Raw genomic sequence first — 23,499 nt, 5'->3', positions numbered from 1 at the left:
AATACAATAATGGCTCATTTTAAAATGTTTTGTTCACCTTGAAATTGTCACTTTCCCAAGGTTGTGTCAACATTCTACTTCCTACATTACATCTTCCCCATGATTTGACTTGCTCTTGTCTTGCAGTACGCTCGCTTACCTCCCAGAGGGCGCTGTGCACCGGCACACATCGAGAAAACAACCACCTGGGCGTTATCTCAACGAGCCCTTCGATCGATGGTCAATTTCAACCTAATTCCGGCAGCCCACTAGATCCCCCCGGACCCCCTTTCCTTCATTCCTCTCTCACTCTCACTTTTTTGCTCCTTTTTCCCTCCTCTTCTAGTCAAAAGTCAGACTTGCAGCCAACAGGTTCTTCCCATCCCCGTGTCCGTTCGTCTCCATCGAGGAGGAAGTTAGTCGGCGACAAACAAGAGGAGGAACGAATAAAAATAAAAGCTCGCTTCCTCGGGAAGCCGCCTGACGCGCACCCTCAGCCGGCTGTTGGCGTGTCCACATCCGCTCCATCATCACCGCCATCCCGAAGAATCCACCATGAAGGACCGCATGCAAGAACTTCGACACGTGAGTTGTGTTTTCTTGTTTTTTCTTGTTTTTTTTCTCCCCCTAACGAACGCACCTTTACTTTGGAATGGCGTGCGTAAAAAGTAGCGCTCCCACAGTTATGACCAAAATGGGCTCTTAAACTAAACGCAGGCGGTCGTTTGATTATGTGTTATGTCCGAAAGCCATTTTGACTTGTTCGAACGTCTTTGTCGCTTGATTTCGAGAAGCTAAAATCAGCCTCCATAAAACGTGGAAGTGTGCCAGGATAAATCACTCCGTTTGTTTGCAATTTCAAGTGTTTGATCGATCGGCGCAATCACGCAAGAGTCCCACGCTGCTCGTTTCACCTGTTAAAATGCTTCCTAGAATGACATCAGCCAACGATATATGAAAGATTCTTCATTTCTCTTGCATTTTAAAAGCTCACAGGAAGTGGATTGGATGTCTATATTAGTTGGGTACGCGGACTATATTAATGCTAACTCGATCTCATTTTTGACCCAGCAACTAACTTGCTGGCCGCCATTGACGGTGGTAAACGTCCAATCCATTTTGACAGGGAGGGGCGATGACGTTTTCATCAAAGGTCTATCAACGGATATCACCCCCGCCCCCACTTAAATTATTCCAAAATCAAATTTTTCATACTGACCTAACTAAGGTCACCAAAAGCTGATGTTTGCGGCCCCTGAACAACTTCCCCTTCGATTAATGTAAAAATAAGTAATGTGACGTTTTTAATCTCTATTTTATGACTTTTTTCTCCCAGCATTATTTAAATCGTCCAATATGACACAAAAAGCAATGTTGTGCTCAAAAATGCTGTATGATGCCAAAAGTTGACCCTTAAAAACAAGAAAACGACTTAAATTTTCTAACTTTTTTACTCCCAATATTTCTTCAATCTCGTCGCCGTTTTGTGCTCGTACCGACTTTATGTCGACAAAAGTTGAAGCCCATGAAGCCAAATAACAGAAAAATAAGCAACAAAACAGCTTTCATCTAGTAGTATTACGATTGGAATCTTGTCGTAGTAACAATCTATGATTAAATGTTCCTCAAATTTGGGATTCAACCATGCAATATTTTGATTTTTCTCTCTGAATATTACAACATGGGGCGGCCAGGTGGCGCGAGTGGTTAGCACTTTGGCCTCACAGTGGGAGACCTGGGTTCAAATCCAGGTTGGTCCACCTGTGTGAAGTTTGCATGTTCTCCATGAGCCTGCGTGGGTTTTCTCCGGGTACTCTGGTTTCCTCCCACATTCCAAAGACATGCATGATAGGCTGATTGGACACTCAAAATTGCCCCTAGGCATGAGTGTGAGCATGAATGGGTTGTTTGTCTCCTGCCCTGTGATTGGCTGGCCACCAATTGAGGGTGATAACCCCCCCCCCCCCCCCGCCTCTGGCCCGAAGTCAGCTGGGATAGCCTCCAGCACCCCCGCGAACCGAGTGAGTATAAAGCGGTTCAGAAAATGAGAGTAGAAATGAGACGAGAATATTACAACGTATGGCTTCTTGTAATTTCCCACGGCACACCATTCACATTTACCACTGAGACATTCTTTATCCTCTGCAAAGAATGACAAATACATATACCGTATTTTCACGCATATAAAAAAATGATGACTGAATCAAGGAAAAGTAACAGTTACTATTTGTTGGTTATTTTCTGTTTTGCAGTAAGAAAACGACCATTACTGGATGAATTAATTCCTTGTGATAGTGACCCTAATAATATGCTTTTGGAATGGTCGCTCCTAAATCCATCGACTATCGTTATTCCTTCGAATGACAGGAATCTTGTGTTAGGTTTATCCTTAGGTTTTTCCAATTCAGCTTTCAATAAAAAAGGCATCTGTAGTCACATCACATTTAATTCTTGCTATAATCAAGCAAACCTAGCGTCATACTAGCGTCACAAATTAAAACAATATGCTTGATAGCCATCCGCTGACCCAACAACAATTTAAGCGTCCTTCACAGATCTTCATTGCGAACTCGCATCTGGGGAAAAGGTTGAGGTGTATCTTCCAGTACTCAGTCCTCGGAGCAAGAACTCAGTGTATTGTTTTATGTCCTTGCGTACTTGTATCTCTCGCTGATCCCAGCTGTCCTGGAGAGCGACCTTGGCGTAAGCGTTAGCTTCACATATTAATTCAACTCTAACATAAAAGCGATCAACACATATATATATTGTTTAATATAGTTACACATTTAGGATGAGCAAATATATTGATTAATATAGTAAGCATGTATATTATAAGGCTTTATATTCATTGCAAACACATTTATAATAATGATTACTCCAACATCTTGCCATTTAGTAGCAGCGACGCGTGCGTGCGCGTGTTTGCATTTGCGCCCGTGCTAAAGTGGCCATTGTCAGATCTGCGTAATTGCCAGTTAAGCCGGGGAGGGAGAGGGAAACAATTTACGGCTCTGCAGTTTTCACTGGCGGATCTTGCTATGAATTGACCTCCAGGGAGGCAACGCTGCTCTGCCAACCCGGCTTGCGCGCCCTGCTGGTGTGTGTGAGTGTGTGTGTGTCCGTGTTTATGTGTGTGTCCGTGTGATTTCCAGAGGCGTGTCTTGCTGCCACTTGGTGTTGCTGAAAAGATGCACTTGCTGTACCACAGAGAATGAAACAGAAATAGCATCAGCCTTGGTTTTACCCGCCTAAATAAACCACAAGCCAAGTAGGCCTGCCACGATGGTTATAATGTATCATGTTAAAGCAATCATTTGTTCCATTGAAAAAAAACATTTCAATTTTCATATTTCAGATTGTAACTCGTTCTACTTTTTTTTTCAATTCCCATCATTTACACATAAAAATCAGGGAATCAATGCGCTTTAAGTTGTACAGTTTTTGTCAAAAACATAGCACATTTTGACAACATTCCCATTTATTCTTCAATGGTTGATTTCCAAAGGGATGAAAATGAAATGATTACTGGATGTTTTACAGGTCACTTCCAGTTAATTTTGGATCATCTATTGATTTTGAGGGACTTGTCGGGATGCTTCTGGTTTGTCATTTTTGGGCCTTTCCGGGTTACTTCCCGTTGGTTTGGGGCGTTTTTAGGTTCCTTATTTACTGCCGTTTTAACGGCAGGGGGCGAATGAACGATTGTGATAGAAGATAGGAAAGCCAGCAAAGTGCAATAGTTGAAAAAATGAAAGCATTTAATTCTGTACGTACGGTATGAATGAGCTACAAAGTGGCCCGCAGGCCGTGAGTTAGAATCCCCCCCCTCCCTACTCTTTAATGATATCCATCTCAAGACAGCAAAGGCAGCTCAAGTCGAAGGTCAACAGCATGCATGTTCCTTTTCAGCAGAGTCCAAACCACAAATGTCAGACGCCCTTCGAGCTTTTATTTGCCTTTTGTGATCCATAAAACATGCTGCTTTGTGAGTGTATCAATGCTGCGTAAAAAATGGCTTTATTGCTCATCGAGAAAAAGAGGCGCTAGGCTTTTTGTCGGTTTTGCAGCTCCACGTTTACTCATCTGCGCGCGTGTCTGGCTTTTTGGGCCGTTCAATGCACGAGACCGCCGCCTTTTCTCCACGCCGGCCCGCCTTGGTCTTTGTCGTGCCTCCGCGGCCCAAAGCTGTCAGTCTCAATAACCGGGTCGGCCATGCGCCGTCACCAATGGCCGCCGCTGCCACTCTGCCCGTCAGCGGTTCGGTGACAGATGGCTCGGATAGTGATGTCATTGTCAGCTTTTATCAGGCCGACTTGATGAGCTTATTAGCGATCTCGCCACGGGGTTTGCTGTCTGGTTATCACTTGGCTTCTTGAAAAAAAATGAGATGCGTTTTTCCTGCAATCTAAATGCCGCACCTGGAAACCATCATCATTCTTCATCTTCTCGTTTTGGAAGAACGTGGCGTCTGGTTCTGACGCAGATTGTTTTCCTCTCAGCACGACAACTTGCGGCAATAATGCAACCCGTCTTTTTTTTCTCCACTAGTTAATTTGTCAAAATTCTACTTTTGTCTTCTTCCTCACTTTCAATGTTGGCTCAAGCGGTCACTCAAGTAGATTCTCTGTTTGGAATCAGAGTGACATATTAACTAATAGTATGGATGGCATGCAAACCTTGAGAAAACCGTATGTTTGTGCCTGGCTTTGGTCTTTTTCACACAAACAGGTATTTTTGGAAAATAGTTTTTATGTTATTGTGGTTTTGGAATGGTTGATTCCTGGAAAACTGGCCTTTTAAATATCTTTGAAGCATATGCAGTGCTTAGAGTAAATAAAGTTCTTGTGCTTCCAAATAATTATTTTTCCTGTCATCTTCTCTTGTTCAAAGTCTTTTGGGGGGGATTTTATCCTTTAAACAATTTATTGCTTGTAGTTTAGATTTTTATGGTTAATGTTTCTTGTAGCAATACGATTAGCAGCTTTTTGTTGGAATATGATGTGTTTTTCCTCTTCATTTTACACAATAAGCCTATAAATAGTTTCACTTTCTTCCCATTTTTGCTGTACTTAATCCTTTCCTTGGCTGAATTGTTTTGACACCACAAGTCATCGCCATGGTTTCTTTGAATGTGTGTTGCGTTTTCATTGAGTTCAGGTCGCCACTTGTTCTTTTCGCCATTTAGATAGATGTGTTCTTTTCTCCAAATTTGACCTTATGGGATTGAGTTAGTGTTACAGATAGAAATCTATGACGGTGACAGAAAAAGAGGGAAGGGAAGAACGCCTCTCTTTAGATTTCCTGCGACGTGTTCATTACATTCCTGGCGAGAAAATGCCGCCTAATTGTTTTAATATCCATACCCGTCAACTAATCATGCGTTAACAAGTCGGAATGAGAAGAACCACATGCTCTGTTTCCAAGATGGACCCCCCCACATCTCCCTCCCATCCTTTATGGCAGGCGTTATCTCTGTGAGAATTGGCAGCTGCTCATATTTTGAATTGATGCCCAGAATCGAGCGGCGTTCCAAGTCATAACATAACTTAAAATTGCCCGTTGATTGTCTCCAAGCGGCTATTTAGTCTCATCATTTTGCCAGAGAAGGTCAGGATGAGAGTGTCGGATCAGCCTACCATGCATGTTTTTGGAATGTGGGAGGAAGCCCTGTTGTTTTTTTTATTTTGGTAAAAATTCCATTACATTCAACAAGGACACCAATAGTTTGTTTTTGCCTGATTTCGAACATTTAAGCTGTTTTGTTTGATCTTCACCATCATAATGGGGAAGTTCTATCAAAAATGCATTGAACCCTTTGGGCTCATTTGACGCTAAAAATCTTCCTCTTGGCTCATAATCGTATTCAGCTTTAACCCAAAAACTAATTTTTGTTCGGTCTCATTGCCAGTAAACCAGGACACATAAAATCAATACCATTGGCTCTTGTTGACATACAAAAACAAAACAAAAAAACCTTCACTAGCAGTCTTTTTTTAAACCAAGAACTTCCCATTGGGACCCTTGTTATCTGTACTGCCAATTCACATCTTTCACATTTCAACAAAAATAAACCCTTTTCACGTGTTCCCACTTTTACAAAATGGCAATAATTTTACAAATGAGCATTTTTTTGCCTGATTTCAATCGTTCCAATTACACACTTTTTCTTGATCCTTAAAATTCCAACAACGCCACACATTTGGAAATATTTGACATTGGCTCCCATTCACATCAAACACCTGCCCACTAACAAATCCCCATTGACAGGACCCACAAAATCAATAGCTTTTGGCTCCTATTGACTCACAGATCTAAAAAAAAGCAGGAAAAAAAATCACCATTGGCGCTAGGCGATGGTGCCGAGCAGTCGGCCAACAGGGACGTTCAAACCAGTGGCGGTCCATGCATTTTCAACGGGTAAAATCCACTTCCTAGCAGCATTTAGTGATTAAATACAAACATTGGAGCTTAAATACAAACACTGGAGCTTTTCAGATATCAAAACCGGGCCCACAATTGAATTATTATTTAGGAATATAGCCATATTTTACTTACCAAAAATCATTTTTAACTGTACACAATATCCATCCTCCTTTCTTTCTTCCTTCTTTTCTATCGCCATCGAAGCTAATGCTGAAAGTCGAGCCTGTCCTGTCGTATTTCTGGCATAGTCCGTCTTTAAAAAGGCTTTAAATCAACACAACAATATATTTGCTTGTGCAGCTCGCTCCAAATACAGTTTGGTAGCTCTGGCTAATCACTAGCCAATCATAGTTGGTGAAAGCGATGACGTATCCGTACGCCTGCAAGAAGGCATTGTGGTGTTGCCAACTCGAAATCTGATTGGTTAAAGCAACAGTCTTATCGACGCTTGTTTAATGCAGCAGAGCAGAGCCTGCAGAACTGATTGTGAAGGCCTTGAGGCAGATTTCTGACCCTGGCAACAAATAATGGCTGAAATGTGATTGGTTAAATGCTTCAATATGAAAACACATCTGGAAGCAGTGCAACCAGGGGGAAAAGCAATGAAAGGAAGCTAACAGACAATTTGGAATTATTTCATAAGTATTGATGGACAAAATATAATATATGATTCAGATATTTCTTAGGCCAGCAGAGAAGGCCCTGACGGCCCGCCACTGGTTCAAACGAAGAAAGAGGAGGCCATCATTCCCCTGCTGTGTGGGCCAACAGCTCACTTCTCTAGTGGAAATGATATTTGGAGGATAGGAAGCATAAAGACCATTAAGACAGAAGGATGTTGAGGGGGATTGTCAGAGAGAGAACACACACACACACACACACACACACACACAAACACACACACTTGGACTTTGTGCTGCTGTGCTTCTTCTCATATGCCGCCCACATGATTCTTCCTCATCTTGTTTGTTGCTGCCGAAGCCTCCATGCCGCAGGGAGGCCTTCTTTATCTGGCATCTTTTTCGACTTAAGTCGCATTCTGCCATTTCGGCAAAAAAAAAAACAGCCAAATGGTTCTCCAGGGGCCAATGTAGAATCGTAAAAAACTGAGTAAGGTTCACTCAGGAATTGGAGGATGTCTCCATTAAATCTCGTTAAATCTAATATGTATTCATTCAGCTTCCACGAATCATTATTTTTTTAAATCTTAGTATATTTTAGAATATATCGCAATACCTTTTTCTATGGATTATTTAGTTTATACATGGACAATTAGGGACATCATATCCATTACAACTAGGAAGACTGACATTAAATGATGACTTGCTATGGAGTGCTGCCAACCCTCCCTGTCAAATTAGATTGGAGGACGTCTTTTGCTGCTAATGACTCAATTCTTCAAATTGAAACCATTTTAAAAAACTTTTTTTTTACCCAATCACAATTGTGTAGATTTGCAACAACCTGTGATTATGCCAAATATTATAAATCAGGTTATTTAAAAAAATCTACCATTGCAATGAGACAATAAACCCATTGAAATGCATTACCCATTATTGTTGAATATATAGCAGAAATCTGAAAAGTGAAGTTTAATTTTTTCAGAATTTTGACGCCCAAATGTGCTTCAGTTCTCGAATGACGCTTGAAGATCATGCGACCGAATCATTCTAGACACCTGCTGGATTTTGCTCCTATAAACAAACGAGAGATGGAGTGCTTTGCTTGAATGTACGTGACGACGTCACCACCACTTGAGGCAGAAGAGAATATAGATGAAGAGTTCTCGGCGTGTATTGACACACAATGCCGCAAGGCTTTGGACCAGTCGCATCTAATTTAATGCATTGTATTCGAGGTCTTCACTCGGACTTAATATGAGAAACTATATCCCGAATACCCACATTCAACTCAATGGCATTCATTGCAAAACCTATATTAAAACTTCATGTCCACGTCAAAAGTAGACATCATTTCTGGTGCAATTGAAAAGAAAAAATCCATTTCGACACCTCGGGGGGGGAAATGTGCTTGCATAAGTGTTCACACCCAATAATTACGGAGGACGTGCTTGTATTGAGAATGGACAAATTGCAATCAAGCGCAAGTTGAAATGCTCTTTTCCTGAGATCTTAGTTATTTCAGTCACTTTAATGGGTTCAGTATGAACCAATCACTTTTAAAATAATTTTGTGTGAATGGGAATTAGTACTTTTGCTGCCTTGTATAATCCATTTGATTAGTGATGACATGACTTTCTGTGCATTTCAAAAGAGAATTGTCTTTCATAAGCACCACATTGCTTCAGCACTAATGATAACCACTTTTATTTGCCTACCGCGCGGAAAACAATTCATTGTCAGAAGTTCAAAGTGTGCACTTGCGCTAGTGAGCCGCGCCGACATACATAATGAATGTTGCTTTGGCTGTTTTATGATAATAAATCTCTCCGTGCAGCTGACACACTTTGGAATCATATCTAATGCAGGAGGCATCTTGGTTTGGCTTCAGTCTAAAGTCCAAGGAAGCTTTCATAGGGAAACAAAGAACGAGAACTCCGTCCCATCGCGATGGGATGCTGCTATTCAAGGCCATAGGGGACATCATTTACGTTTAATTTTGTCCAGATTAAAAGCAGGACTCGGATGCAGAATTTTCAGAGCAGACATAAAAATGCTACAAGTCAGGATCCTTCAAGGCAAAATCATTTGAAAGGAGGAAAAGGATAGAAAATGCGCCGTCATCGATGTCCACCTCCAGCCTCTTTGAGGCTCAGTAGGAACGCCGTCTCTCCAACCACAGGGGGGGTGTCGGTCGCTTCAGGCATTTTTGAGGGCACCCCGCTCATCTCATTCTCCGCTGCCTTCCCGCAGCTCAAAGCAAAGGCAAAGCAATGTTGTCTTCTAACTGTGCGGAGGCTGGATACACAACTGCTGCTCCTTTTCTTGCGGGAGCTCCTACACGGTCCCTTTGAATGGCCTCCTCCTCCTTCTTCTTTTTATCATTCTGTTCTGAAAGCAGCTTGTTTCATAAACAGCATCTTTAAGTGATGTGGCAGAGATGACGGACTTGCTTTGAGAGTCCACCTGAAGCAAATATAATAAATCATGACACCAACATTTTGGATGATAAAGTTGTGAAAAAGACCAAGTTTTGATGCTCCATAGCTATGAAATTAAACTTGAACATGTTCAGGGGCAGTAGTCATGACTGGACAATTCTTCCAACGTTATCATTAGCTTAACTCGATTATTGCCGTAATAAACACTTCAAGTAAAGATGGTGGCTCATTAATTTTCATTCATCCTTGCATTCAAATTAAGTGCTTTAATTGACCTATTGAAGGAAATTTGTGTGTGCTATTGCTTATATTGTCATTTTCTGAACCGCTTATCCTCACAATAGTCGTGGGGGCTGCTGGAACCTATCCCAGCTAATGAGGGGCACCAGGTGTTTACATATATATACATATTTCAATAAACTACTTTTTATTTGGAGTTATTTGGGTAGTTTAATTTTAAAGGTACTGCAGTTCTTTTGCAAATTCATTTGGCCAATTAAAATTGATGCATTTTTTGGGTGTTTTGCCATGTGAGATTTTATACCTGTAATATGTGGATATTCTAAATTGTTCTAAATATTTAGTTGGTGGAGTTGTGATTCATGTGGTGATGTTTCCTGTGAAAATGAACAATTTGTGCATTTGACCAACCCATGTTGTTGTTGTCGTTCGCAGGGGAAGGAGACCACTGAGGAGGAGGACGACGTGGCTGTGGGGATGGACAAAGGATTCATGGATGAATTCTTTGAGCAGGTACATTTTTGCTCATTTTGCCGCTTTCTCACGTAAGAGCCCTTTTTCCCATGCATACAAAATGGATGATTACGGAAAAACGTAACTCCAAATATAGCCGCCACAGTAATGATAGTTTTCAGAGCAAAAAAAAAAAATCATCTCGTCTTATCATTATTTTTTGACATTAGCCGTGTGGAAGACGGCCTTAGCAACATGATTCTTTGCAGAAAATGAGTCAAAAACACAGCATGTGTGTGTACGAGTGAACAACAAGGCAAGCAATCTGTTCAACCGGTTCTGGTTGCGCTTAAAGCCAAATTGTCATTTCTTGTCTTATGGATTCAATACGTGGCGAGGTTGAAGGATCACCAAAAAAAAGCCACCATGCGGGGTACGAATGAAAAGGAGCCGCAATCCTCATCGAACTCTTAGTGAAGTTCAGTCAAACTCCTTTTTAGCCTCGCTTGTTGAGTGCACAATTTTTAAAAATGTTTTTCCAAGCTTCACAACTTAAGATGCCAAATACATTTTTTTTTCTAATTGCCTTTCAAGGGTAAGCATCCTTTTTATCGTAATAGCGGTAATAAAGACTTCAATTTAGATGAGATGGGCGCCATTATTTAGTCCGCTCACATGACTTTTCTGCAAGGTGTTTTTAAGAAAGTTTTCCAACATGCTTATAACGGCGGGGAGAGAAATCGAGGAGAGGAAGGTCAAACAGGAAGCCATTGAGCTTCTCACCCTGACTGCGTGTGTTAATGAGGCTTTTAAGTGGATGTCTTTAGCAGATTACTTCGTCCTTCACCTCGTACCCGCCCCTCCATTTTCCTTTCGTCATCACTTTATTTATAGATTTTTGTTAATTTGCCGCAGTCTTTTTTCTTTTTACGGAAAGCACAACATTCTGACGTTATATCTCTTGGCTTGAGATGTCCACAAAATCCAGATAATTGGGGTTTGAAGATATTCATTCGCTTTCCGTACCAAAGGAGACAGACAGCCATTCACGCTCACGTGCATACGTATGGGGGAATTTAGAGTGTTCAACCAGCCTGGTGGCTTGTTTTTTTTCCTATTTTTGTCGCAATTTTTTTTTCTGTGGACTTGCAGCGAAGTTGACACGGAGCGCAGATGGTCGCCGTAATGAAGCTTTTCCCCCACTTTGTTATCGTTGAGTAACAGGCGCCCCATTCGACACAGGCCGCACTCGCTACATGTGCAAGTATGTTGGGTGTTGACTTCACGGCTATTTTGACAATGCTGTACATTGCTGCGATAGTCTTCAGCAATAAGTCTATATCTTGATGAGAACCTGATGCTTTCTAATGACAGCCATATTGCTTTTAATGTCAAAATATCTCAATTCTTTCGATGGTTTATATTACTGCAATAGTTGTCACTTTCGAGCAAGAAATAAAAATAATCAAAGTGGAATTTTGATTTATATCAAAATCAAGGCTACTCGCGTCTAGCCGGTCAGAGCACGTTTAAGTAAGTAATACGGCAGCACCCTAGGTAAGAAGTGGCGCCCCGCCCTAGGCGTCATGAGGTCATGGTGTCATGAGGTCATGGTGTCATGAGGTCATGGCGTCATGAGGTCATGGCGTCATGAGGTCATGGCGTCATGAGGTCATGGCGTCTTGAGGTCATGGCGTCTTGAGGTCATGGCGTCTTGAGGTCATGGCGTCTTGGGGTCATGGCGTCTTGGGGTCATGGCGTCTTGGGGTCATGGCGTCTTGGGGTCATGGCGTCTTGGGGTCATGGGGTCATGGCGTCTTGGGGTCATGGGGTCATGGCGTCATGGGGTCATGGGTTCATGGCGTCATGGGTCATGAGGTCATGGGGTCATGGCATCATGAGGTCATGGCATCATCGACTTTTTATGCGCATATAAGCCGGACCCTCGATTCAGTCATTTTTTTTGTCCGACAAAAGTGGCTTGTATGTGAGTAAATACGGTAAGCGGTTCAGGAAATGAATGATTGATTATTTTGATAAGGACTCACTCACCGTTTGATTCTCGTCTTGCTCCAAATTGATGATGCAAGTGCAAAGTGAACAGATGCAAGACTTGCTGGCGCCGCGAGCCTTCTAATCACTCATTACGAAGCCGGACCATAACGAAAAAAAAAGATGCCTGTAAATTCAGGAGCAAGAATGGGACACGTATCAGAGTCAGAGTGAGGCGGTGGCAGTGCAAGTACGTGGCAAAGCCACATAAAAACCCTGAAAGTGACACAGGGTTTTTGTCGTATTTCCGCACGTGTGTGTCTGCGTGTGCACTTTGCGACCACGTCTGATGTTGTTTTGCACCCACACTAATGAAATTCGCTCTTGTTTTCTCATGAGAGACACGCCGTGACTCACCCGACACGTGGTGTGGAAAGTGAGACAGTTTCGGTCGTGCTTTCATCCCGGCTTACTCACATCATCTTCCCGTCAAACGGATGCCGTTTTTATGCCCGTTCAAACGCCTGCATTAATGGGCCTTCCATCCAGGCCGGTTTCTCCCGGGTGGCCATCGCGAGCCAATTATGTTCGTATGTGAACAAAAGAAAAATCCAATCAACAGCTAATTAAAGCCATAACGTGATATTAACCGGCGGTGGGTCACACTTGAGGAACCTGGCCCTTCAGTGGTGACTTATAATCCATTATTTAATAGTCTGTGAACATGAATTTGAAAGCTGATTTTTTTTTTCTTTTCTTCAAGAAACAGGCCTGTGGTCAATATAGTTTGAAGTATGGTGCCGAAAGCCTCGGCTAACCTAAACGACCTGTCACAGCTGCTTGTTAAATCGTTGCTTTGACGTTGGTTGAACAGATGAAGAGACGTTCCGAATCTATGCTTCATTTCTGCGCCCTTTGTTGGTAATGAGATGCGTCCCCGCTGCCCTCCCTCTGAACTCCGTGCCAAGTAAACAGGGGTTGTGGGGGATAGATTGTGGAGTTGACTCGTCCACAACAGGAAAGAATTGGAACTCGCGTCAGACTTGGACCAAATGACTCCGATCAGAACACGACTAAAGCGGTAGCCGTAATGCTTAAAGCATACTTTTTTTTTACCTAGTTCTACAATGTCTTTTGTGTCTTGTGTCTGTCTTGCTACTGCAACCAAGAAATTTCCCGAATACGGGATGAATTAAAGTTCTAATCTAAAGCAACAAATGATGCAGCAACAGGTGTAGACAGACAATATAACCATATTAAAGGTATTTATTCTTGACCCTCTTTAAAAATGGCCCATAAAAGTATGTTTTTCTATATTGCGCCTGCGTATGGGGGATCTAGGGATGAGCTATCAACCGAGCCTACTGGTGGGTGGGTGGGTTAAGACCTAAAGTGGAACAGGTGCAGGATGAGTTACACGAAGAGATGAGTCGGTAGTGACAGATGACGCTGACGTGAGGGATGAAGTGACCTGCTGCTCCAGATGTTGCCCCCATATTGCCAGAAGCAGACGGAAGGGGCCTTGATTGGTTAGGATGTCAAAGCGCAAACCGCTTGTGGCAGATTGTCAAAAGCGTGATGTCCAAGTGTACAGTAATACCCTGTTTTGAGAGTTCATTCATTGCCTAACCAAGCAGCGACTCCATTTTCCTCACCAATCATCACTTCCGCCCTACTTGGCTGTCAGGTTTTCATCCACGGCTCCGTCCAAACCGGAGATTGATGAAAGAGATGACGGGAGGATTTGCCTGTCAATCACATCAACGTCTCGCCATTTACCACATGAAAAATGTCACGCTGGACTTTTAGGGGGGGGGGGAGCCACGTGCTTATGTAATCTTGGGAAATGCAGTGCATGAATACATTTTTGTTGTTCTATCTAATTTGGTTGGGGCTTGTCTCCATGGCAACGACACCCAGACAGTCTGTTACTGTGCTACTTAGTTTTGTGAAAGCACAATTTTGACTTGGTCAACTGTAACTTAACTTTCCTGGTGTTTTTTTTTTTCTCCATACTTACCTTTTGTCGAATTAGTGTTTCCTCCAACCACAGCGTGTTCAGAACTGATCTGAAATTCCCTTTTCCCGACAGGTGGAGGAAATCCGAGGTTTCATTGAGTCCCTGGCGGACAAAGTTGAGGAGGTGAAGCGGAAACACAGCGCCATCCTTGCATCACCAAACCCCGATGAAAGTAAGGCTGCTTTGGATGATTTTTCATATATCTCGTGACGATTTTGTACGACGTGGATTTCTGTTTTTCCCCTATTATTCAAGAGTTTTTGTTGATGGTACTATTATTTACAAGCATTTGCAATACACTACAAAGTATAAAGACTAAAAAAACACTATAAAAGCTGTATAAAAAGGAATACGCAAGGCACTACGTACAACTAGCATAAGAACAGGTGATGAAAGGGGGTTTGCAGTGATGCAACTAGGAATAATACTGAAGGCGAGACCCTACTTTAGTTGTCAGGGAGGCAGGTCCACTGTTGACGGATGGTGCAGACCTTAAATTGGGACACCGTTAGTATATAGGTCACAATTTTGCGATCAGGAAGTGATTTCGAACATGAGCCCGCGTCTCGCTGCCCTCAGGCGCTATCCCGCCAACCTGCCAACGTCATCTTCTCCTCTCGCGTATATTTTCCGGCGAGGGATTTGATTGAGAACTAGCCTCCAGAGATGGCAAGTATGTGGCACAACTCAACTTTATCGAGCCAAGGTGCCTATAAGAACAATCTTAGCACACAGAAAATGTAGCTAGGCGTGCTTTATTTATTCAGCAGCTTCCTCAGACTGTCAGACAGTGATTGTCATGAAAATGAAGTCGAAAAACACTCCTTAAGGTTTTTGGTGACACGTCGTAGTTCCTCGCCACGGAAGTCTGAGTTGCATTCCGCCTGGCTATTAATTGGCTTTAAAATGTCTGTTGAAAGTTGGCCTCCACCTTATTCGATAGGAACGCTGTTCTTTTTGGAAAACAGGAGCCAATTTGTCAAGAATTGCTCCCGTGGCGTCTCCGAGGAGCACAGCTTGTCCTGCTCTTCCTCACCACTTCATTATATCCCGCAGTTCCAATCATTTCGACATCTCCCGACGACGTCATTCGTCTTTCCTCGCACCTGCTTCTCATTCATGTCAGCCCATCGATTTGGACCCCCCTCCTCCATCCCCTTTTAAAGCAGGAAGGCTCCCCAAAAGTCCTTTTTACCTTCCTTCTCATTGATCCTGACCACTTAGCTGCCTGGGAACGCATCGATCAGCCCCCCCGGTGCAGGTGTCAGACAGATGAGACTTTTAATTAGCCGGCGTGCATTTGAAACACACGCAGCGGCACGACACGGCATCTAAGGCCGCGTTTCCGACGCACCGAGATTTTTTTGGGCCCATATGCTGACATCTTATGAAGTCCAATTACGATTCAATTCAAATGCAACCTTTTTCATACGGGTTATACTTCCAATATGCCAGTATACTATACGTCCTGTGCGGTCGATTGGTCGCCGGTCTTTTGGTCGTGGTCTTTTGGTCGCCCCAACCGCGACAACGGGCGACCAAAAGACCAGCGACAAAACAAGGTAAAACAACACGGTCTATGCATCAATAAAAGCCAACAATGGCCATGAGCAGTTTCACTGAGCGGACATGTAAGTGTATAAGAGTTTGTATGTACATGCGTTGTCCCTTTAAGAAGGTACGTCAGTCAGGGAGGGTCTCAACAAGTTCTCCAACAAAAAACAATAAAAGTCCGGGAAATTTGGAGCTTTTCTTTAGCCTAATAATTACTAGGGCATTAAGTATGACTAAATAGTAATTCACAGTTTGCGTTTAGGGAATTTGAGCAACGATTTAAATGGTAATTATCACTTACCTTCCGGGCGACCAAAAGATCGGCGACCAAAAGACCGGCGACCAATCGACCGTGTACCACTATACGTCATCAACAAGTGAAGTACGTGCCCACCGTTCGGAAAAAATGAACTACCGCGTGAAGGAGCAATGCAGGTAGTAAATGGCGTAAAAGTACCATACATGAAGCTACCAGGCTCAAAATAATATTGGCATAAAATTGCCAAATGACCGTGATGACCTCCAGAAGAGACCATATTTTCTTATGTAAACACACTGCAACAGGTGATGATGTCACACATGAAGTCAGGGGAGTGTTCCCATCATCCCGCGAGTTGTGTATGTTTGCGCAATCTGAACGACTAAACCAAAATATTGGAATTAAGAAAAAAAATCTGAATTGGTTATCCTGGCCTCTGGTGGGAACGCAGCCTGTAAAATAACAAAAATGGTCCGACCGACTTGTACTCCAGTGTGACTTATATGTTGTTTTCTCTTCATTATGTATTCTTTAGTGCGTCTTACACTGAAATGCAACCTATAGTCCGAAAAATACAGTTTGTGCGTTTGTGTTCTATGCATCTATCAGTGCCCGACGCAAATGTCAGGATTTCTCATTACGCGTAGATGACTCGCTGTGGTTCTTCCCTTACAAATGGTTTGGAGTGATAATGTAGACGCACGCTATTTTACCTTGAACTGCCTGTCACAAGGGCAGCCAGGCAGCAAAGGAGCAATTTTGACATCTAGCCTAGTCTTTTCACTAATAGAAGTCAGGCAGAGCCATGAAAGAGGGGATAGGGGGGGGAACATGGGGGATCGTGACATGAAAGCTTTCACTGGAGCGGTAAATCACTCCTTTATAGATTGATTGAGCCATAGTATATAAGCAGATTTATATGAAATTGGAGCTCAGCTGAGGCTGTCCGATGATTAGTTTGCATAATTATTCTCGATGCGCTTTTTAGCTTTTCCCCAGATGCCATGTTATGTTTTCTTTTATGGTGCACATATGGAATCAGCGATTGTATTTTTAGCTTAATTCTATTCACCATACTTTTAGCTGAAGTTTAACTACAGTGGAAAAATACTAGGATCTGTGGACTCCAGAATTGTACTGTTTAAAAGGAAGAAAAATAAGACATATGTAAGAAAACTTCAAAAAATGTCTGTCTAATTAACAACCAACTACATTCAAAAGAAATATAACAGTTTTTCAGATCACTCTACCTTAAAACAACATAACAGGCAGTCAGTGGTCAGAGAAAGGAAAAAAAAACATTAGTCGCAGGCCCATCCGCACTATGAAAAATGTTCAACTTATAGTCCGGAAAATACGGTACGTTCTAACTGTTATACAGTATTAAAAAAAAAAAACTTGTTTCATTGCGATCTCTTTCTTGTTCTCATCCTGCTTCCATCAGAGCACGAACTCACCCTGCCATCGCGGCGGTTGAGCATGCTGCCCACTGTGCTAATAGCCCCGTCCTTGTTCAGCTGCCAGCTCACTCTATTAAGTTCTAACGGAGTAATGCTTTCCTTTCCAACCAGCCTTCATTATCTCCTCAGACAGCATGCTTGACTACCAGAATGACGGCGTGGGTTGGCATCCCGGTTGAGAATGTGGAAAGAAGCTCATTCATAGCACCATCGCAACCAGTTGCATATCGATCACATTGTTTAAAAAAAAATCATTTTTGTCTACAATGAATTTGAGTTTTTTAATAAAATCGGGCGTGTGCGGTCGATTGGTCGCCGTCTTTTGGTCGCCCCGACCGCGACACCGGGCGACCAAAAGACTGGCAACAAAACAAGGTAAAAAAACACAGTCTATGCATCAATAAAAGCCAACAATGGCCATGAGCAGTTTCACTGAGCCAGCGTGTGAGTGTATAAGAGTTTGTATGTACATGTGTTGTCCCTTTAAGAAGCTACGTCAGTCAGAGTCTTTACAAGTTCTCCAACAAAAAACAATAAAAGTCCGGGAAATTTGGAGCTTTTCTTTAGCCTAATAATTAATAGGGCGTTAAGTATGACTAAATAGTAATTCGCAGTTTGTATTCAGGGAATTTGAGCAACGATTTAAATGGTAATTATCACTTACCTCCCGGGCGACCAAAAGACCGGTGACCAAAAGATCGGCGAACAATCGACCGTGTACCAAATCGGGTATTTTATAGTTTCCCGGTATTTTACCAATAAAATTCAAGCAACCATGGCTGCCAATATTTACGTTTTTGCTTTGAACATTTTATGCAAATTCCTATAAAACAGCACTGTTGCCACACACTGATACGACCTTGCAATTCTGTCAGTAAAGGTCTATTATAAGTCACTTTTAACACTACCGTTAATGTTTCTGTCCTGATTTATTGCATTTATAATTACATGATGTAGCTCTCTGCCCCTCCAACATCTTGACCCCAGGTTCCTATCCTTCACCCTCCTCCTCCAAAGTCTTCTATAATTAAAACACGCGTGCACATTATAAATTAACACGTACACACACACATTTCTAGGTAGAAGCCAATGTCAGTTATATTGAGAAGAATGACTAAAGTTCCTTTTTTCGGCTGCCTTACTTGCATTTTGAGATTTTTGTCGATGTTGAGAATTATTGACGATGTCCGATTGTCTTATTATTAAGATTGACGACGTGCCGGGCGATGGATTTTTTTAAGGAAAGGTCAAAAATCATTGATGATCGGAATAGTGGACGACCAGTGAGCGATTCATTAAAGCAGCATGTCCCAAAAGGGTTTGAAAAAAAAATCCATTTAGAAGTTTCAGGGTTCTTATTCATTTCTCTCAGCAGTAACTTTCCCGTATTTTAAAAGCAAAGTCACTGTCACCTCATTCTCAAGTTTTATATTAATAACCCAATTTAATACGATCCGATGCTTTTCGTCCCCGTTGGACTGCGTCGGCTCAAAAAGTCATTTGTTGTGCTTGTGTGGGATTTTATTAAACTTGACTTTCGAGTCGTGGTGGAGATGCAAAACTCCACTTTTTGGCTTTATTGACATTTTTTTCATCTTTGGTAGAGGTGTACAGTTTTGGGGGAAAAAAGAGTGTAATTAAACCACACTTTTTTGAGCATGAATGAATGTAACAGGGCAGCAAAATAATCGTGATTGGGATTTTAGTGCACTAAAACCTTGTGGTGGTCGACCAAATTGTGGTTTGTATTTACCTTGATTATGCAGACATTGTAAAATACATGGAAAATAACTTCTGCGCAGGATTGGCTTAGTGAGAAAATACTAAAGTGAAGAAAGAATGGCTAATTTTCCTCTCACATCACATTGTGTGAAATCCCAAGTGTGTTTATTTGCGGACTCATTTTCTGGCAGGCAGCATTTCGAGTTTGGCACAGGAGACAATGTGAAAGCAGCAAAGATGCCAAAAGTCCAAAAATTTTACGTTTCAATACTCCACAACGATCAATTATTTCTTAATGTTTATGCGTTACTCGCTGAAATCATGATGGACGGCGCTTATGTATTTTGGTTTCGGTTATTATTGTCTTCATTTTCAACATTATGAGGTTTATGAGGTTAAGATTTTGACTAAATAACCACTGCAAATATGAGGTTTAATCTCATATTTGATGATTAAATTTGTTAGCAATTATATTTTTGTTCTCCTTAATGGAAAGAAACGTACGCAGAAAGATAGTTCAAATATTTGAAATGTTGTCATCTTTTTTTTTCCGCCCCGAGGTAACATTTAAAGGCTCCGACTTGATGGAATTTGCCGTCAATTATTTAGCGGTTTGGGCTTTAAAGGGTTGATGGTTCCTTCTCCGCTGTAGCCGCTAATAACATTTGATGGTTGACGTCCGTGTGATGAGGTCAGCCTGGGAAAAGGTGGCGCCTGGACTCTAGACCGGTCAATAAGCAGGGCAAACACGCAAAAGACTGGTTGTACATTTACCGAGATGAGACGGAGAAGTCAGATAAAGGCAGCAAATTGACTCGGAGTAAAGCGAAGGAATCCATTTGGCTCGAGAGTTAATGTCAACGTGTCCTGACTTGAGGCCGAGCGTCCACCAGGACGGATTGCCGCTAATCCTAAAGAGAGGACAGCTGATGCCGACTGATAAAAGACAACGTTGATCTTTATTTGCTTTATTATGGGCGGGATGAAAAAATGTCGTCGGAAAGACAACACCCTCCTGTGTTCTAGAGGAGAAAGACAATATTTCCCAGATGTTCATTCACCCCTCAGTCAAATTGAATTGAACGTCTAGCGCAGGGGTAGGGAACCTATGGCTCGGGAGCCACATGTGGCTCTTTTGATGGTTGCATATGGCTCTGAGCCAAAATATGGAAACCGGTGGTGAGAGAGCCGAGTCCCGAATGCACCAATAGGACACTGTGGCATTGACTTTTTTTTTCATTGGAGTCTTCTGCATCTATTCTCTCATTGATACTCATTGATATTCATTGATTAGCAACAGTGTAACAATGTTGTCAAAAGAATTCAAAGACTTTTTGTACTTTAAAGTGGTAAAATGACTAAAAAAATTGGCACATTTTCATGTATTTTGACTTTTACATTGTGAGTATGGCTTTCAGGGAATAACATTTGAAAATAGGAATTGTTTATGGCTCTCTCTTTCAAAAAGGTTCCCGACCCCTGGTCTAGCTTTTTTTTTTAATTTACAATTTGTGTATAAAAGGCTACGGGAAATGATTTTTGACGGACGGTAGATTTGAAGCAATTGAGTTTGACTGGAGTGCAACGTGGCACAAATATTTCGGATGTGCAAAAGGGTTTCAAAATGGATTGGACATCCGGTGACGTCAATGGGACTCAAAGATGATCATTTCTCAAAATGGCCAACATCGTAGATGTCACTATAAAAAAAAAATTGACAGCTGGGAACTTTCCCCCGGCTTGTAATCTTCTCCATCTTCTCCCCCTCCTTCCACTTTGGAAACAATTTGAAGCTGGTGAGAGTCCCGGCTGCGAGCGTCGCCATGGCAACGGCGTATTAACGCCGGCGACAAGCATGACCTGAGGATTCCGTTTGAGGGCGTCTCGGAGAGAGAAAGAAGAGGGATTAAGTGCCGTGCCGCGGCTCAATTGATTCCATTTTTTTTTTCGCCCTCTAATTTGCTTTGCTCACACTCGTATTCGCCGATTTATCAGCGTTTGCGCTCTCCCTTCCTTTCCCAGCGCCAATGACGAGGCTCAATGGACACTAACGTTACACCTTTCATCGTCAAGCCTCCGTAAAGTCTTTGGAATTATTCAAACTTTTCATCAATATTCCCAATCACACTATTTGCCAATCCGATACACATTTTTATTTTTTGGGTTTCCCAAAGAAAACTATAGACAAAGTTCACCAAAAAAAACGGGAATTCAAACCCGCAACCCTTGACCACGGGGCAGGCCTTCTAACCTCTCGTTCACCGTGCTTTTGTGTTTGTATTATTTACTGTTATACCTTATGGTAGTGCTGGAAAAATAAGAATATGAAAAAATAATAATAATCATGACATGGGGCATTTTATATTATAGCATATACATTTGACACGGTTTAGGACGATTTTTTAGGATGCTATCTGCATTCTATTAAATGAAAAAAAATGCTAAATAATCAGTAAAACAAATATAATTAATTGTATTTGGAAAATTTGTGACAAAAGGCATCGACGGTTTTAAAAAAGGAAATATGGAATGCCGCAAAACTGACAATAGACGCCAACGTTGACCATAGAATGGATCATATTTGCAATATGAATTGCTTAGTTTTATGTCTGGACTTGGTTGCCATGCATGAGTGTGTTTTTTTTTTTGTTTAAACACTTCCACTTGAGACTCTTTATTAATAGGTACTAGTATATTCTGTGTCATATTCACATATGGAGATGCGGCTCCCTGTCGGCGTCAAGATGATAAATTACTTTGTAAAAATGGCATTTAATGCCTTGAGGTTTTGCGTAAGACATTATTTTGTCTTCCCCTTTTTTTACAGCCCCATGAGTTACCTTTGTGTATCATTAGTTTTCTGCTGATGTACTTTTAGAAAAAGCTTGTTCTAAAAATATGCTACAATTCTTATCCCTCTGCTTTTATTGTGAAAAGTTCTGCCTTTTGTGGCGCATTAGTGCCCCCAAGTGGCCACAAATATCTCGCAGCGTTTCACATGCTATTTATTATTCCTGGAAAGAGAGATGTTAAATAATGCCATTCTGTAGGTTTGTTATTGTGCTCATTTGGTTTTCATTGGGGAAAATCAGTCATCCTATCAGAACATCATTTTTTTGTGGGGAAAATACATTTGTATAATAATATAATAATCGGACATAGGCCATGTCGTCATTACCACAACACAAAAAAGCCTACTTGTCATCACACGCAGAAACTGCGTGTGACGAAATTGATGGTGCTTCTCCATAAGCTACGTTTAGTCGGCAAAAGACCTAAATAAGTGTAAGTTACGGACTTGTAATTTGTCATTCCGCTGTGGCCTCGCGATTACATACAGGTCGCTTACCTCTGATAAACCGCTGATAATATAACCCCAAAAATATGCATAAGTTACACCATTGTGAGGAATAAGTACAGTGGAAAATGAATGTATGATTAAAATGTATTGGGTCGCTTTTAACAAATGATTTTAGCTTTTTCTTAGTAATTAGAAACAGTTGGAGTTCCCCACAAAAAAACGAACAGTAAACGTGGCCTAAAATGAATTGCATTTAATTTGAAAAAAAAAGTATGAATGTTTTCAATAATGCTGCAGTACTTGATGAAAGTATATAGAAAATATATGCGTTGTGTGCAGCAAGCGTGTTTGAAATCAAAAACAGCGGGTGCTGTTTGTCTTTGTGAAGTTGGAACAGAAGGCCTGTGGTGACACTTGGATTCATCTTGTCTCTATTTAGGATCACAAATCTCCTTTATTTTCTCCTCAGAAACAAAGGTAGAACTGGAGGATCTTATGGCGGATATCAAGAAACTGGCCAACAAAGTGCGCTCCAAATTAAAGAGTGAGTTCTGGTTCACTTTATTTTGCCGAGACAAATAAGTGCTCAAGTTCAATCGTTCGATAAATCAGTCCAAACAAGGTCTTAGCAAATAGAGAAAATGTACAGCCACATCAACCGTCATCACGGTTATTTAGGAAATCTACAATCTTTCACTATTGATGGCTCTTTTGTGTGTTGCAGGCATTCAGCACATTATCGAGCAGGAAGAAAGTCAGAACAGGTCGTCCGCCGATTTGAGGATACGTAAGACACAGGTGGGTGAATGCTTCCATCCTTTTACCTGTGACAGATTGTGATAAAACCTCGGACCAAACAGTGTAAACGATTGAGTACATTTAAGACAGAGAATTTATATCTCTCCATGTATATACAGTCTTCCCTCGATTACCGCGACTTCACTTATCGCAAACTCACTACTTGGCGATTTTTTTTCTGCTATTATTTAAAAAAAAACATTTTTAAGTTCATAAAAATATGAAAATCCACACTGA

The 23,499-nt window shown here is 41.7% G+C and overlaps 2 protein-coding genes across 13 annotated transcripts in view; one reads left to right on the top strand and one right to left on the bottom strand.

The window, feature by feature from the left end:
- Positions 1-139: 139 nt before the first annotated feature.
- stx1a (syntaxin 1A (brain)) overlaps positions 140-23,499 on the top strand; it is a 35,390-nt gene continuing 12,030 nt past the window's right edge. For 11 of the 12 annotated variants that reach the window (XM_077612179.1, XM_077612188.1, XM_077612180.1 and 8 more), the window contains exons 1-5: positions 226-564; positions 10,139-10,216; positions 14,241-14,340; positions 22,934-23,008; positions 23,189-23,262. In XM_077612179.1, coding sequence (XP_077468305.1) covers positions 535-564; positions 10,139-10,216; positions 14,241-14,340; positions 22,934-23,008; positions 23,189-23,262 — 357 coding nt within the window. In that variant the 5' untranslated portion in view covers positions 226-534. The other variant, XM_077612177.1, reaches the window with a different exon arrangement.
- Positions 7,329-23,499, bottom strand: part of LOC144083963 (caspase recruitment domain-containing protein 18-like) — a 39,374-nt gene continuing 23,203 nt past the window's right edge. Inside the window, exon 4 of the mRNA XM_077612190.1 lies at positions 7,329-7,338. The gene's annotated coding sequence lies outside the window, so the exon portion shown is untranslated. The remainder of the gene's footprint in view (positions 7,339-23,499) is intronic.

Source organism: Stigmatopora argus, chromosome 10 (genome assembly GCF_051989625.1).
Source record: "Stigmatopora argus isolate UIUO_Sarg chromosome 10, RoL_Sarg_1.0, whole genome shotgun sequence".
Classification (NCBI taxonomy): domain Eukaryota; kingdom Metazoa; phylum Chordata; class Actinopteri; order Syngnathiformes; family Syngnathidae; genus Stigmatopora; species Stigmatopora argus.
This window is presented reverse-complemented; position numbering and strand designations above follow the sequence as displayed.